Raw genomic sequence first — 15359 nt, 5'->3', positions numbered from 1 at the left:
GCGCTCCGGCTCATCACCACCAGACCTTCAAACATGGCGGATTGAAAAAGCTGCTGAGCAAACACACCAAGTACAGGGAGAGGTAAACTCCTCAGTCCTTCCTCCTCCTCCTCCTCCTCCTCCATCGTTTCACATTGTTTCTGTCAGTTAATCTCTATAATCTCTGCTCTCTGGATAAGTGATGCTGATCTGCAGATTAACACAAGTCATATTTGTTCAGATTCTGCAGCCGGACAATGACAAAAGGATTGTTAGTGTGATGTTAATATTATTTTAATAATAAATCTTTCTCCCCTAACTGTGATCTTTAAAAGTCAAATTTACATGTTCTAATTAATTATTCTCATAATTTGAGATTAATCTTGACGATTTAATTTATATATAAAAATGTATTAATTTATCGACTGATCATTTACTTTGTTGAAATTCAGAAAATAGGGAGATACTAACTCTAACCCATTCATGAATCTGGAGCCAAGTTTCCAGTAGATTTTCTATTAATCTTATTAAGATTAAGATTAAGATTCCTTTATTGACCCTCTGCTTTGAACCCATTCGTGTGAACACAACACACACAGTGACCACACGGAGCAGTGGGCAGCTATGGAAAGCGCCCGGGGAGCAGATGTTAGGGGAGTAAGGTGCCTTGCTCAGGGGCACTTAGACAGTGGGATAGGGGACTTGTACAGATCCAGGTCTGGTCCATCCTCCAGTCCAGGTATGTTTGCCAGTCCGTGGCCTCGAACCATCGACTTTCCAGTCGGATGTCCCTCTTTTCTAACCACTAGTCCACCTTATCGTACTTGAGTAAAAGTAATCGGTTACTCTTCAGGAGTGTGAAACCTCGACTTCTCTCTCCAGCTCCGTGTCGTACTCTCAGGACGAGAGCTCCAGAGCCAGGGAGCTGCTGACCAGCGTGGCCCAGCTTCAGCCTCTCGTCTTCGGCTGCGCTGAGGAGCTGCTCGCTGTCTCTCTGGAGCTGAACGCCGCTCGTCTGCAGCAGGTGCTGGACGGCCTTCGTCGACAGGTGAAGAAACTCAGGTAACAGGAAGTGAGCGAGTTGTTGGGGAATTTAATCTCATCTTCATCTTCGTTCAGACGGAGCAGTTTGTCCACGCTCTCAAAGACGAGCTGGTGAAAATCGCTCTGTTGGCGATTCACAACCAGGTCACCGCCAACTGTAGCGGCAGCCATGTCCACAGCAACGGAGTGCTCTGTGAAAACTCAGCCAATAGGGAAGGGCCGTCTTCCATTGGTCAACAGGACGACGTCCGACGTGACGTGGCGTACGACGAGGAGGAGTGGGCAAGTTATGTGTTTGTAAAACCTAATCTCCATTTAGTCAGATTGATCCTGCTGCGGTTGTTATGTGTGTGTGTGTGTGTGTCTGTAGGACAGGGCGTGGGCGAACGTAGCCATGAGCCTGAACTGCATCATCGCCATGGTCGACCGGCTGCAGGGGCGGGAGCAGCGCCATCTGGAGGTGACGTCAGCAGAGCAGCAGGAGTCACCGACAAATGCTCACAACAGCGGTGAGACGTTAACACATCATCATCAGTCAATTTACAAACAACTTCCGTCAAAGGTTTCACGTAGTGATGAAGCTGTCTTCCTCCTCCAGCCTCCTCCTCCTCCTCCACTGCGTTCTCCTGGCAGGAGCAGCTGCTCCCTCTGGTGGTCACTCTCAGGGATTGTGTGCGCGAGGCTGTGGCGAAGGCGCGAGCTGCCATGACTTTTGTGGTCCTGCAGGGTGCTGTGGCCCCGACTGTCGACCAGGGGCCCGCACAGATCGTCCAGAGACGCCACGCCGTCTTCAGCCAGGCGGTGAGAGCAGCGTGATGATGAAAACACGTAGATGAGAATAACTATTATTCAAGATTAATGTAAGATTCCTCCGATAGGAAGTTATCTAAAATCAAATATGGCCGATATCGATGTTTGGGAAAATCCTACAACCTCGTCATCAAACCGTTATGACAAATAAATGTAACCGAGGTTTGATATTTTAGAGTTTAACCATCAACTTTATTGAGATAATAAACTGTTTTTATTCTGTGAAAATAGAAGTTTTCATAACAGGAAACCTTCGTGCTAACGCCTCATATCGGTGTTTTTATCAGCCAACCCAATAAATGGGTCGGGTTCTGTTCTCAGCTGCTCGTTTGGGTTTTACACCATCTCTACGTACTCGACGAAGTTAAAAGAGGGTGAATACGATGTTTGGGTTTATCATGCGGATACAAACACAACTCTATGGCAGCTGCGATAAAATGACAGGAAATGGGTGACATGTCAAGTTCTTCTGACCCCTAGTGGAAAACAAATGAATTGCAAGGTAAAGTGTCTTTGCATCTGTCTCCAGTTGGTTGAGTTTCACCTGTAATGCTGTGACATCACACAGTGGGTGTGGTTAAAGGTGCACCCCTGCTCTGAGGCTCACAGTGAGAAACATGTTTGATTGACAGGTGTCTCTCTCGTCACTCTCTCAGCTCTCTGCGCTCGTGTGTGGTTTCACATTGAAGCTGAACGTCGGTCTGGAAGATCCCGACTTCCTGCGGCAGCTCCACTCCGTCGGAATCCTGGCTCAGTTTGAAAGTCTGCTCAGCACCTATGGTACACACACACGCACGCACACACACACACACACACACACACACACACACACACACACACACACACACACACACACACGCACACACACACTAACCTGCTGCACCTGTGTGTGTGTCAGGTGACGAGCTGGGGATGCTGGAGGACATGGAAGTGGGTGTGTCCGATCTGAGCCAAGTGGCGTTCACCGTCACCGAGGCTAACACGGAGCAACCGGACGACCTGCTACCAACACTCAGTGGTACATGGTGGGAAGCCAAACACACACACACACACACACACACACACACACACACACACACACACACACACACACACACACACACACACTAACAGGGGGTGTGTCCTTCAACCAGGGGCAGTTTTGTTGTCGAGGTCCAGTTGACCCCGGAGATGTTCGGCCTGTTGCCACGGGAACTAAAAGAGGGGGGTTTGATACGGGTCCATCCGGTTCTGTTTAACATCGGGATCAACCAGCAGCAGAGTCTGGCTGAGAGGTAACACACACACACACACACACACACACACACACACACACAAAACAATCAAATCATTTGAACAAAGCAATTTGTTTCAGGAATATTTAAAGTGTGTGTCTTTGTGTGGTCAGGTTTGGGGACAGCTCGCTGCAGGACACAGTGAATCAGCAGAACTGTGAGCGTCTGAGACTTTACTGTAAAACACTGAGGGACCAGCTGCCTCACATGGGTACGACTGTCTGTTGTGTTTAGCTCCGCCCACACCGACAATCTCATCACTGTCACCATTCGTCAGAACTCCATTCATAGTAATATCGACTCAATCTGAATCCAACCTCTTTAAAACCTAGTCCGTCCCCGGGTTAGGGTTAGTGAATCAGTTGAGCAGCTTGACCCTCATCCATTCACATTATCAGTCACATAGTGATAGTCAAACCTGGGTAGAGCGTCTGTGGAGGATTGGGTATTTCCTCGTGTGGAGCGTCACAGGAGTTGCCGGGTGCGGCAGGACAAAGCCGGCGGCCCATCTGACAGACCTAACCAGACCTAACCGGCCCTGACCGGCCCTGACCCACCTGACCCATCTGACAGACCTAACCAGACCTAACCGGCCCTAACCGGCCCTGACCCACCTGACCCACCTAACCGGCCCTAACCGGCCCTAACCGGCCCTGACCCACCTGACCCATCTGACAGACCTAACCAGACCTAACCGGCCCTGACCGGCCCTGACCCACCTGACCCATCTGACAGACCTAACCAGACCTAACCGGCCCTGACCGGCCCTGACCCACCTGACCCATCTGACAGACCTAACCAGACCTAACCGGCCCTAACCGGCCCTGACCCACCTGACCCACCTAACCGGCCCTAACCGGCCCTAACCGGCCCTGACCCACCTGACCCATCTGACAGACCTAACCAGACCTAACCAGACCTAACCAGCCCTAACCGGCCCTGACCCACCTGACCCACCTGACCCATCTGACAGACCTAACCAGACCTAACCGGCCCTAACCGGCCCTGACCCACCTGACCCACCTAACCGGCCCTAACCGGCCCTAACCGGCCCTGACCCACCTGACCCATCTGACAGACCTAACCAGACCTAACCAGACCTAACCAGCCCTAACCGGCCCTGACCCACCTGACCCATCTGACAGACCTAACCAGACCTAACCAGACCTAACCGGCCCTGACCCACCTGACCCACCTGACCCACCTAACCGGCCCTAACCGGCCCTGACCCACCTGACCCATCTGACAGACCTAACCAGACCTAACCAGACCTAACCAGCCCTAACCGGCCCTGACCCACCTGACAGACCTAACCAGACCTAACCAGACCTAACCGGCCCTGACCCACCTGACCCACCTGACCCACCTAACCGGCCCTAACCGGCCCTAACCGGCCCTGACCCACCTGACCCACCTAACCGGCCCTAACCGGCCCTGACCCACCTGACCCATCTGACAGACCTAACCAGACCTAACCAGACCTAACCAGACCTAACCAGCCCTAACCGGCCCTGACCCACCTGACCCACCTGACCGACTACCGACCTGATCTCTCTCTCTCGCTCAGCTGCTGTCGAGTCTCTGTCCGACTTGTTGTCGTCTCTTGACCGAAGCATCGACACCAGGAAGAAGAAGAATGTGGAGGTTCTGTGGATCGCTGCTACGGTGAGAATCTGAAACATAGAGATGGACGACAAGACGGCTGCAAAAGTGAAGCCAAAACATCTGCATCGCCCCCTGGTGGAGATCCAGTACAGGATGTGCAGACGAGTCGTCCATCTTTATTTACTGTCAATAATTATGTGTGTGTCTGTGCAGGTGTGTCGTACGGTGAACGGCGTTCGTCTGACGAGCTGTAAAAGTGCTAAAGACCGCACGGCGATGTCAGTGACTCTGGAACAATGTGTGTTACTGAGAGAACGACACACACTCAGTGAGCAGCATTTCAACACTGCACTGGACTGCATGAGGAGGTGTGTGTCTGTGTGTGTGTGTCTGTGTGTGTGTGTTTTCACAACATCCTCTTCCGCCTCCTCGTCTCCTTCACTTTCTCTAGTTCCTTCCTTCTCTTCTTCCTTGTACAGTTTCCTTTCTCTTATTTCAAGGTTTAAACATCTTGTTTTAGTTTCAGTAAACTTTCTTTTTTCCTTCCTTCTGTTTCCTTCTTTAATTCTCTTTTTTCTTTCCTTTCTTGCTCTCCGTCTTTTTCTCTCTCTTTCCTCCACACATGCACTCGCTCCCTGCTCGTCCTCCAGGTCTCGTCTGTCCTGGGGACAGATGCTCGGCTGTTATGCCCAGTCAGGGTTCACCGTCTCAGGGTCAGATCCAGGGGAGTGTCCCTCTGGTCAGCGGGGCCCCTGGCCCCCTCTCTGTTTGGCCCCCGAGGCCCCGAGACGTCACATGTATCCGGTGGCGTTTCTCCTGGTGACCTCTCATCTCCTCGTCTTGTGGCTCATCCTCAGCCTCGTTCTACTGTTGTCCAGAGACTGTAAATAAAGGTGGGCCACCCCCTGGTGGCTGGCTGCAGTATAGGTCATAAATGCTACTCCATGTTAGCAGATGGGACTAAACCAAACAAAAAATCCAAGTAGATGTCAAATAAATGTTTGTCAAAGATTGTTCCTGTGTGTGTGTGTGTGTGTGTGTGTGTGTGTAGGGACGGCTGCAGGATGGAGAACGTGCTGAAGAACGTCGGCAGCAGGAAGTTCGCCTTTAGCGGCGTTCAGCTCCTCACTTTCCCCAAACTGTACCGACCTCCTGACGGCAGCTACGGCTCCGCCCCCTGACAAATCCACTTCCTGTACAAAGGCTTTTACTGTGTAAAGTCAGTTCTGTGTTTTATATGAATGTACTTTTTATTTTAATGAGCCAAACACACACATGGTGTCATGTTCATTTCAGAATAAACATCATGAAAGTGTCATATTTTAAATTTAAATGTTTAATCTTTGTCCGTCTACAAACCTTCATGATTTAATCCACGTGACACGTTTCCTCCTCTTCATCATCTGACTTTTTATTTTGCTTTAAAGCTGCAAACACACATTTAATGAATCTGGTGACAGAGACGTTATCGAGCTCAGAGGGAAAAAACATTTAGATTTAATATTTAAAACAAGGTTTATAAAATATGAAGCATTGTTCACATTAAGTATTTTGAGTAACATCTCACAGAAGTGAGTCATTGATTCATCAGAAACTGTTTTGATCAAGAAACATTTTAATATATTCTTTGTATTTTCTTTATTTTATCGATTTTATTTTCTCATATATAAAGATCAGATGTATATGTCTTTGTTGGAAATTATTAAATTGTTTTGAAAAATTATTTATAAAACATATTTAAGAGATAAATGATATAATAGAAATGTCAGAAATGATCAATATTTTCTGTATAGTTTATTAATTTCATTATTTTTTGGGAATTTTAATTTAATGTCATTCATAACTTGGAGTATTACATTTTTTTGTAAATAAACTTATGTAAACTAAATAAACTATTTAAAGAGCAGCGTGTTTATGTCGATTTACAGCAGTGTTACTGCCAGGCCGCTTGGGGCGCTGCTCCAGATCATTACACTCAAAGCTGCGACATACTGAGTAACGGAAATGAAAGGTTTTTCCCTTCACAATAAAAGAATGGTCATTCACATTATAAATGATCCGTGATTTTTATTTAACAGCTCGAACACAGTTTTTATTTTATACATAATTTAACTGATAAAATAGAAAAACTTCATCACCGCTCGATGAGATTTATTCAAATTACTTGAAACATTTGTCTACAATCAAAAGACCAAAGGACTTAGATTATAAATATAACAACATATTCATTTCATCTTAAGTGTTATTTGAGGGACTGTTACTGATCTTATTTTTATAAAAGCTTAATTAAAAGTTTCCTTCTTTATCAGCTCTAAATTCTTCTTTTTCTTTAGCTCTCTCCGTCCCTCTCTCATCTCTTTTTCTTTATCTCGATGAATAAACCATGAAAAGGTCCAAACTCAAACCTCTGGAACGACGTCTCAGGAGAAACTGTTTTAAAATGAAGACGCTCACCTGAACCGCCTGAGAGCCGCCATCTTGAAAACACTCCAACAAGTGAGCCCAATCACTCAGTGAGATGGGCGGGGCCAAGGACCAGGAAGACATTAACGTCTAACTTAAACAACATTGATGAAGTCTGTTGCTGTTTTTAACAGGAAGTTAAATTCTGATAATTTGTGTTTTGCACTCCAGGGCCACACATCAAATGTTTTAAAGTTATAAAGATACTCTGCTTCCTGTCATGTATGACAAACCACTGAGAATCTGGTTTCACGCCAGCGACACCCAGTGGCCGGAGGTTTTAAGTTCAGGATCACTGTGATCTTACGAGATCTTATGTTTTTGGAATAAAACGAAATAGAATGATATCAGTTGTATAACGAACTCTCTTAGATATAGGTGGGCTTCCTCCTAGTGCTAAATATAATTGTGTAGTTTTTATTATTTTGTCTTGTTATTACTCTTCTCAACAATAACCCTGTATCTGTGCTAGAATGTTTGTGTTTACATTTTTCATTTCCAACATAAAGCATCTTGTAACTGTGTTTTGAAAAGTTCTATATAAAACCTATCAGAAGTATTATTATTAGTTTTAGGGTAGTTATTATTACAATGTCAGGATGTGGCGAGAACCAGGTTTTATTGTGAAGAGGATCCTCCGGAAGTCGGGTCCTGGTTCTCGGGCCCAGTCAAAACAAAGCGGCTCCGGTTCGTCGCCTCCGTTAAACCGTGAATACTCCGCACATTCCCCGGAGGAGAAACCACCGCCCGCCGCTTCTCCTCTGCCCGCCGAGGTCGCCTGGTCCCCGGGGCTCCGCGGCGGATCTCCCGGGCTGCTGGGCTTCGGTCTCGGTGACGGATGGAGGCGGAAAACACCGAGAAACCCGACGAATAAAAGCCCCGAAGAACCGGAGGAGCTCAGGTCCAGACCCCCGGGCCCGGTGGTTCACATGGCGGAGTAGGAGGCTGCTGCGACCCATCGACCCGCGGTGTGTGAGCCGGGAGCAGCAGCATGGCCCCGGGCTCCCTGGTGGCGGCCTGCCGCAGCCTGGCCCTCTCCACCTGGCTGCTCTCCTTCTGCTTCGTGCACCTCCTGTGCCTGGACTTCACCGTGGCCGAGCGGGAGGAGTGGTACACCGCCTTCGTCAACATCACCTACGTGGACCCGGCCACCTCCGAGCTCCGCACCGACAAGACGGAGTGCGGCCGCTACGGGGAGCACTCCCCCAAGAGGGACGCCAAGGGGGCGGTGGTCCTGCCCGCGGCCCCGCACGACCGCCAGGCCTGCGACCCCAACACCCGCTTCACCGGGCCCGCGCAGCCCGGGGCCTGGATCGCGCTCATCGCCCGAGGGAACTGCACCTACAAGGACAAGATCCGGCACGCGGCCGCGCACAACGCATCCGCCGTGGTCATCTTCAACGTGGGCTCCGCCAACGTCAACGACACCATCACCATGCCGCATCCAGGTAGGTACACCTGGGCCACGTGGTCCACACCTGGTCCCACCCACACCTGGGCCACACCCACACATCTGGGCCACACCCACACCTGGTCCCACGCCCACCTGGTCCACAGCTGGACCCACGCCCACCTGGTCCCACCCACACACCTGGTCCACAGCTGGACCCACACCTGGTCCACACCCACACACCTGGTCCACAGCTGGACACACACACACCTGGTCCCACGCCCACCTGGTCCACACCCACACACCTGGTCCACAGCTGGACCCACCCACACACCTGGTCCACACCCACACACCTGGTCCACAGCTGGACACACACACACCTGGTCCCACGCCCACCTGGTCCACACCCACACACCTGGTCCACAGCTGGACCCACACACACCTGGTCCACAGCTGGACCCACACACCTGGTCCACAGCTGGACCCACACACAGCTGGACCCACACACCTGGTCCACAGCTGGACCCACACACAGCTGGACCCACACACAGCTGGACCCACACACTTGGTCCCACACACCTGGTCCACAGCTGGACCCACACACCTGGTCCACAGCTGGACCCACACACACCTGGTCCACAGCTGGACCCACACACAGCTGGACCCACACACCTGGTCCACAGCTGGACCCACACACCTGGTCCACAGCTGGACCCACACACCTGGTCCACAGCTGGACCCACACACCTGGTCCACAGCTGGACCCACACACAGCTGGACCCACACACCTGGTCCACAGCTGGACCCACACACACGTCTAATGACAAACGAATCTAACTGAGCTTTGATATTTTACAGTTGAACCATAAACTTCACTATAAATAAATAAAACACAAACCTATAGAACTTAGATTAAAGTAAAGTATAAACATGAATACTCATTCTTTCTACTGTTTATTCTTTAAAAAGTTTTCATGTCGACAAACAATCTAGATACTGATTCGTCTGTGAATGTTTTTTATCAAACTGGTAAATCAATCAAATTCATTTTATCACAGATATTTGACACTTTATTGACAAGATGTTTGATTATAAATTAATAAAACCCTCCGCAGGTGGATTGTTATCCGCTGCCTCGCTCTAAACACCAGAGCAGAAGAAGCTCATTTACGAGGGTGAAGGAATCGAACGCACCTCGTGTTCAGTGGCGTCCGCTTGCTCTGAGGTCAAAGGTCAGGGAGGTTTCACTGCTGGTCCTCACAGTTAGAGAACAACTGGTGTGTGAGAGACGCATCGTCTCAGGGGATTTTAGGCAGAGACCAGTCGCTCTGGGTCGGAGCCAGTTCAGCATCGGCCTCAGGGCCAGTTTATCCATCATGTGTCCAACTACACACACACACGCACGCAGACACACACACGCACACGCACACACGCACACGCACACACACACACACGCAGACACACACGCACACACGCAGACACACACTCGCTCAGTTTAACAGCTTCAGAGAAAACGCGCAAAAGATTCGTAACGGTGTCGCACTTTCTCTGAATTTACTTCATCAGATGAATCATTGATTCTCTGAACTGTCGAATATAAACAGTTCAAATCAAATCACTACAATTAGTCAAATCAAACAGTTTATTCATGGTAACGAGCATCGACTGATGTTTAGAGACAAGTTCTTCATCGATCTTGTCGTTTAAAGATGATCAGTGACGTAGAGAAACATTCATTTAACGAATCCTTGTTTAGTTTGGTCCATGTCCCATCTGCTCACATGGAGGAGGTGTTGAGCTTTACTGCAGCAGACCTGCATCACTCTCATCACATGACCAGGGCATGTGAATGCTCATGTGTTGTGCTCAAGGACACTTCAGCAGTGAAGCCACTGAACTCTGACCTTCAGCAGCTGCTCAACACACTCACTAACATGAAGTGCGTGTGTGTGTGTGTGTGTGTGTGTGTGTGTGTGTGTGTGTGTGAACAAACATCCGACAGAAGAGAGTTGAATCAGAAACATGGAGACGAGTCAGAATGAGCAGTAAATTCCTCCGTGGGGAGCGAAGGTCGTCAGGATCCTGTCGACACAAGTTCTCCACGCAGCAGCAGGAGGATGATGCGTTCAGGGACAGCAGCAGGAGGATGATGCGTTCAGGGGCAGCAGCAGGAGGATGATGCGTTCAGGGGCAGCAGCAGGAGGATGATGCGTTCAGGGACAGCAGCAGGAGGAGGATGCGTTCAGGGACAGCAGCAGCAGCAGGATGCGTTCAGGGACAGCAGCAGGATGATGCGTTCAGGGACAGCAGCAGGATGATGCGTTCAGGGACAGCAGCAGGAGGAGGATGCGTTCAGGGACAGCAGCAGCAGCAGGATGCGTTCAGGGACAGCAGCAGGAGGATGCTGCGTTCAGGGACAGCAGCAGGAGGATGCTGCGTTCAGGGACAGCAGCAGGAGGAGGATGCGTTCAGGGACAGCAGCAGGAGGATGCGTTCAGGGACAGCAGCAGGATGATGCGTTCAGGGACAGTCTGGTGATTTTCTGCAGTAGAGCTGAGCTCCTTCACTGGTAAATAAAGATGGACGACATGACAGCTCCCACAAGTGAAGCCAAAACATCTCAATGGCCCCCTGGTGGCTGGCTGCAGTGTAGGTCATCAACTCCCCCTCCTCCATGTTAGCAGATGGGACATGGACCAAACTAAAACATCAAATTAAACGTTAAATCAGTGTTTGGTGTCAGCTTCCCCTCTTTCTGTTATTTATTTATTAATTTTTTTTGGAGGTGGTGACGTCAGAGATCAGATCTGAGTGTGAACACATTAACACCAGGTGTAAATGGAGTCTTTCTGTAGCGCCACCATGAGGATCACCTGGGAACCGCTGCTCTAAAATCCTCTGATGAAAACAAACAGATGTTCCACCTCGTCCTGCTTCACGTTGGGGTTAACAGACTATTTTTAGAGTTTTTCCTCTGGTAGGTTGGCCGAGGAGCTGGTTGTCATAGCGACGGGGAGAATAGTGAAGCAGAAGTTGTGATTGGATCAATGAGCAGGCGATGGAAGCGTCTCCTGGTGGGTGTCGAGAACGATACTGGGGTGTGGGGAGTCCGTGTGGTTCCCAACCTGTTGTCAGGGACCCCCTAGTGGTCAGGAAGTAAATCTTAGGGGTCACCATTAACAGGATGGATAACATGTTTCACCTGGTCTGTGTTTGTCCCTCCTCAGGTACAGGTGAGGTCGTCGCCATCATGATCCCGGAGCCAAAAGGTCGCGAGGTGGCGTTGCTGCTCGAGCACAACGTGACGGTCACCATGACGATCACCATCGGGACGAGGAACCTGCAGAAGTACGTCAGCAGGACGTCTGTGGTGTTTGTCTCCATCTCCTTCATCGTGCTGATGATCATCTCGCTCGCCTGGCTTGTCTTCTACTACATCCAGAGGTTCAGATACGCCAACGCCCGAGACAGGAACCAGGTACACACACACACACACACACACACACACACACACACACACACACACACACACACACACACACAGTTGTCTCATCGCTGTCGTCTCCACCTCTTTCTCCAGCGTCGTCTTGGCGATGCGGCGAAGAAGGCCATCAGTAAACTGCAGGTTCGCACCATCAGGAAGGGCGACCAGGAGACAGAGCCCGACTTCGACAACTGCGCCGTCTGCATCGAGGGCTACAAGCCCAACGACGTGGTCCGCATTCTGCCCTGCAGGTAAACGCGTTCAGGAGCTGTACGATACGAAAGCTACGGTTTTCTTTTGATGGTATAAACACATTTTAGGATGGTGTGGCGACAGTGACCACATGTTTCTCTGTGAGCGTCATGTATGAAATTACAAAATAAGCTTCATGACATTAAGAAGAAGAAATAATGTATCCAGATTCTTTCTCGTCTCGGGTAACGGCTCAAACTAGAAGCAGCTGTGATCTTGATTCTCGTCCAGTTTTTTTTTTCCTGTGTGAACTGACTCCGCTGCTTCTCTCTGCCGCAGACATCTGTTCCATAAGAGCTGCGTGGATCCGTGGCTGCTGGACCATCGCACGTGTCCCATGTGCAAGATGAACATCCTGAAAGCTCTGGGCATCGCTGTGAGTCTGAGAGGAATCATGGACGAGGGGCGGAGATTAATGTTTCATGTTCGTGATGTCCTGTGTTTTCCTAACCGTGTCGTCTCTCCTCCGCTGCAGCTGAACGCAGATTGTCTGGACGACCTCCCGCTGGACTACGACCTGGTCCTTGGCGGCGTTGGTGGGGTCGGTGTGGGTGGAGTAGGCGGAGTCGGGGCCCTGGCTCTGGAGGCCGTCGTGTCCGGGGCGTCCAGTGACAGCACACTGAGCGAGGGCGGCTCCTCTGTGGTGCTGGACCCCGGTGTACGACGGGTCGGACTCCCACAGGACTACCAGGACCCCGACACCCTGAGAGACAGCCCTGTGACGGCCACCACCGACACACACACAGGTAACACACACACACACACACACACACACACACACACACACACACAAACAGGTAACACACAGGTCACAGACACACACACACCTTGTTCACTGTGGTTTCTCTGTATCTCCTAAAACAATCAGCAGATTGATTTAATGAGTTATCACGACTTCATTCATGTGAAGCGAACATGTGATCTACGTCATATCTTAGGTCTGTGACATCACAGGCACGTCCACTCAGTATTCAAACTGAAACGTGTCGTTTGGACGCAGCCACATCAGGTCTTCATTCTAACCCCCCCCCCCCCCCCCCCCCCCCCCCCCCCCCCTCCTTTTACAGGTGAGCATCAGCCAATGGCGAGCAGCGCCTCAGTGGCATCACTGGTCATCGCCGTGGAAACCGGTCTATCGGATGAGGAGGGGTCTATGGAGCACTCTCAGCCGGGGAACAAATCCTGAGCTCGACAGAACCAAACCAGAACCTGAAAAAAACCTCCGATCAGGTTCCGACTGTGGACCTCAGTCGACCAGACGGGACCTGACCCTGGTCCAGGACCTGGTTCTGGTTTGGAAGCTAAACCAAGAAGCAGCACCACGGTTTGACTGGGTTTTGTTCCTCTTTGGACAAAACGTTGTTGAACTAAACTTGTTGGGACCCTTGTTGGACTCGCGCCTCACTAGAACCTGGGTGTAGAACCTGGGTGTAGAACCTGGGTGTAGAACCTGGGTGTAGAACCTGAGCTTTGAACCTGGGTTTAGATCCCGGACTTGGTTTGATTTGGTTTTTCGTCTCCTCCTGGACTCTTGGAGTGGTTGGACCTAACGTAGGTGTAATGGAACTCCATATGGACCTGGTTAAACTGGGACAGAACTCAGTCCATGTATCTGTTGTCTCTTGGTGCCTAAGTCTCAAACAAACCCACCTTCACCTGGTTCATGCTGTTTGTAGAAGAAGCAAACGAGGAAAATGAATCGTACGAGACGCATTTAAACACTTTCTTGTGGAAGTGAAAGGTTTTTAAACTTGTGTCAAATCGTTGGTGCTGAGATGTCACATGATGGTGGAGAGCTGCACGACCATCGATCCTCCTTATTTATATGATTGAAAACCATCCGTAACCCCGGGCGACACATTTCATCCTCCAGATGTTTACACTCAAAACGTTAAGGACCTGTTGATCGTAGCTTCGTCACCATGGAACATCCGGCTGTGACTTTGTATTTGGTCAAATATGAGAAAATACTTATTTAACATTTTGAATGAGTGTAGTTTTGTCCAATGACAGTCGTTGTCAAAGTCTACGTCCTCAACGTCGATAAAAAAGTTCTTTTGTTTCTTTGTGCGAGTCTTCTACGAATAAGTGTATTTTCATTACATTTAAAGTTCTGCTCAAATTAAATCAATCGGCATCACGGATGAAATCCCACCGATCGTCCGACAGCCCGATAACTGATCGTTTGTGTGTTTGAATATACGTCGTGTCCGCTCAGCTCACAAAGACGTTCCTCATCTGTCGTGGTCGTCTCCTTGAGTAATGTTCAGGAAGTGTTTGTCGCGTTCGATCCCCGTCCACAGTGTTGCTTGGTCCTGTTTCCATGTCCATCCGTCTGGACCACACGTGTCCGTTACCGCGGCAGAACGCTGCCTTTTCAAAAACAATTTACCCTCAACCCCGACAATCAAGGATGGATCTTTAACATGTCGGTCACGGATCCACTCTCTGAACCTAACCAGTGTTTTTCAAACATGTTCGCTGGTATTCAAATCTCCTGAGGTTACACCGGCATCACCCAAACACGCTGTGAATTAACGTTCCCTGGTTTCAGAGTAGAAACACGATGCAGAGCTGTCGACGGGAGAATGCGTCAGAAACAACGGTTCGTCAGCTCAAAGCCAAACATGTAAATATAAAATGTATATTCCACAAGTTCACTATGCCACACGGGGGCGCCGTCGGTTTCTGCGTAGAGCTGTGGTTGTTCTGTGGCGTCTCCAGCGCTGTGAGCTTCCCGAGACTGAGAGAGATAAAGATTGTCGTCTATTTTGATACCAGACGTTTATTTTTGTAACAAAGACTGATTCGCTCCCGTCGCCGCCTGACGACTCTCAATGTGATTGAGCATCGATCGGCACATTTCCTTGTTTATTTATGTAACTGTACATTTACACACAATGCAAAGGACCGTACGAATCTAAACTCTAAGTTTGTCCGTTAGCATCTGACCGTCTATGATGAAAACTGATCCTGGTGGTAAACTGGAGAACCACTGATTTATTTACCTTTTTGAAGTTGTTTCCACAATCTGAAATGAAGGAAAACGTGACAGAAA

General features: G+C 49.6%; 2 protein-coding genes across 5 annotated transcripts in view; both read left to right on the top strand.

The window, feature by feature from the left end:
• The window catches only part of LOC117751960 (type II inositol 3,4-bisphosphate 4-phosphatase-like), a 7953-nt gene extending 2054 nt beyond the window's left edge, over positions 1-5899 (top strand). For 2 of the 3 annotated variants that reach the window (XM_034569024.1, XM_034569023.1), the window contains 12 exons: positions 1-82; positions 862-1027; positions 1099-1305; positions 1394-1532; positions 1622-1824; positions 2490-2613; positions 2732-2858; positions 2967-3107; positions 3221-3318; positions 4675-4772; positions 4926-5080; positions 5363-5899. The exon at positions 1-82 is cut by the window's left edge and continues 27 nt beyond it. In XM_034569024.1, the coding sequence (XP_034424915.1) occupies positions 1-82; positions 862-1027; positions 1099-1305; positions 1394-1532; positions 1622-1824; positions 2490-2613; positions 2732-2858; positions 2967-3107; positions 3221-3318; positions 4675-4772; positions 4926-5080; positions 5363-5603 (1781 nt within the window). In that variant the 3' untranslated portion in view covers positions 5604-5899. The remainder of the gene's footprint in view (positions 83-861; positions 1028-1098; positions 1306-1393; positions 1533-1621; positions 1825-2489; positions 2614-2731; positions 2859-2966; positions 3108-3220; positions 3319-4674; positions 4773-4925; positions 5081-5362) is intronic. The other variant, XM_034569025.1, reaches the window with a different exon arrangement.
• A 1839-nt stretch (positions 5900-7738) lies between these two features.
• Positions 7739-13921, top strand: rnf150b (ring finger protein 150b). 2 transcript variants are annotated; one of them, XM_034569327.1, is made up of 6 exons: positions 7739-8623; positions 11793-12043; positions 12146-12300; positions 12581-12677; positions 12777-13054; positions 13365-13921. In XM_034569327.1, the coding sequence occupies exons 1-6, from the start codon at positions 8167-8169 to the stop codon at positions 13720-13722; spliced, it is 1596 nt and encodes a 531-aa protein (XP_034425218.1). In that variant the 5' UTR covers positions 7739-8166; the 3' UTR covers positions 13723-13921. The 2 variants fall into 2 exon arrangements, with proteins under 2 accessions (XP_034425218.1, XP_034425219.1); XM_034569328.1 differs by having other exon boundaries at positions 7822-8623; positions 12777-13047; positions 13369-13903.
• The last annotated feature ends 1438 nt before the right edge of the window (positions 13922-15359 follow it).

The sequence above is a fragment of the Hippoglossus hippoglossus genome, chromosome 18 (genome assembly GCF_009819705.1).
Source record: "Hippoglossus hippoglossus isolate fHipHip1 chromosome 18, fHipHip1.pri, whole genome shotgun sequence".
Classification (NCBI taxonomy): domain Eukaryota; kingdom Metazoa; phylum Chordata; class Actinopteri; order Pleuronectiformes; family Pleuronectidae; genus Hippoglossus; species Hippoglossus hippoglossus.
Note: the sequence above shows the minus strand (reverse complement) of the source record. Positions and strands in the feature narration are given on the sequence as shown.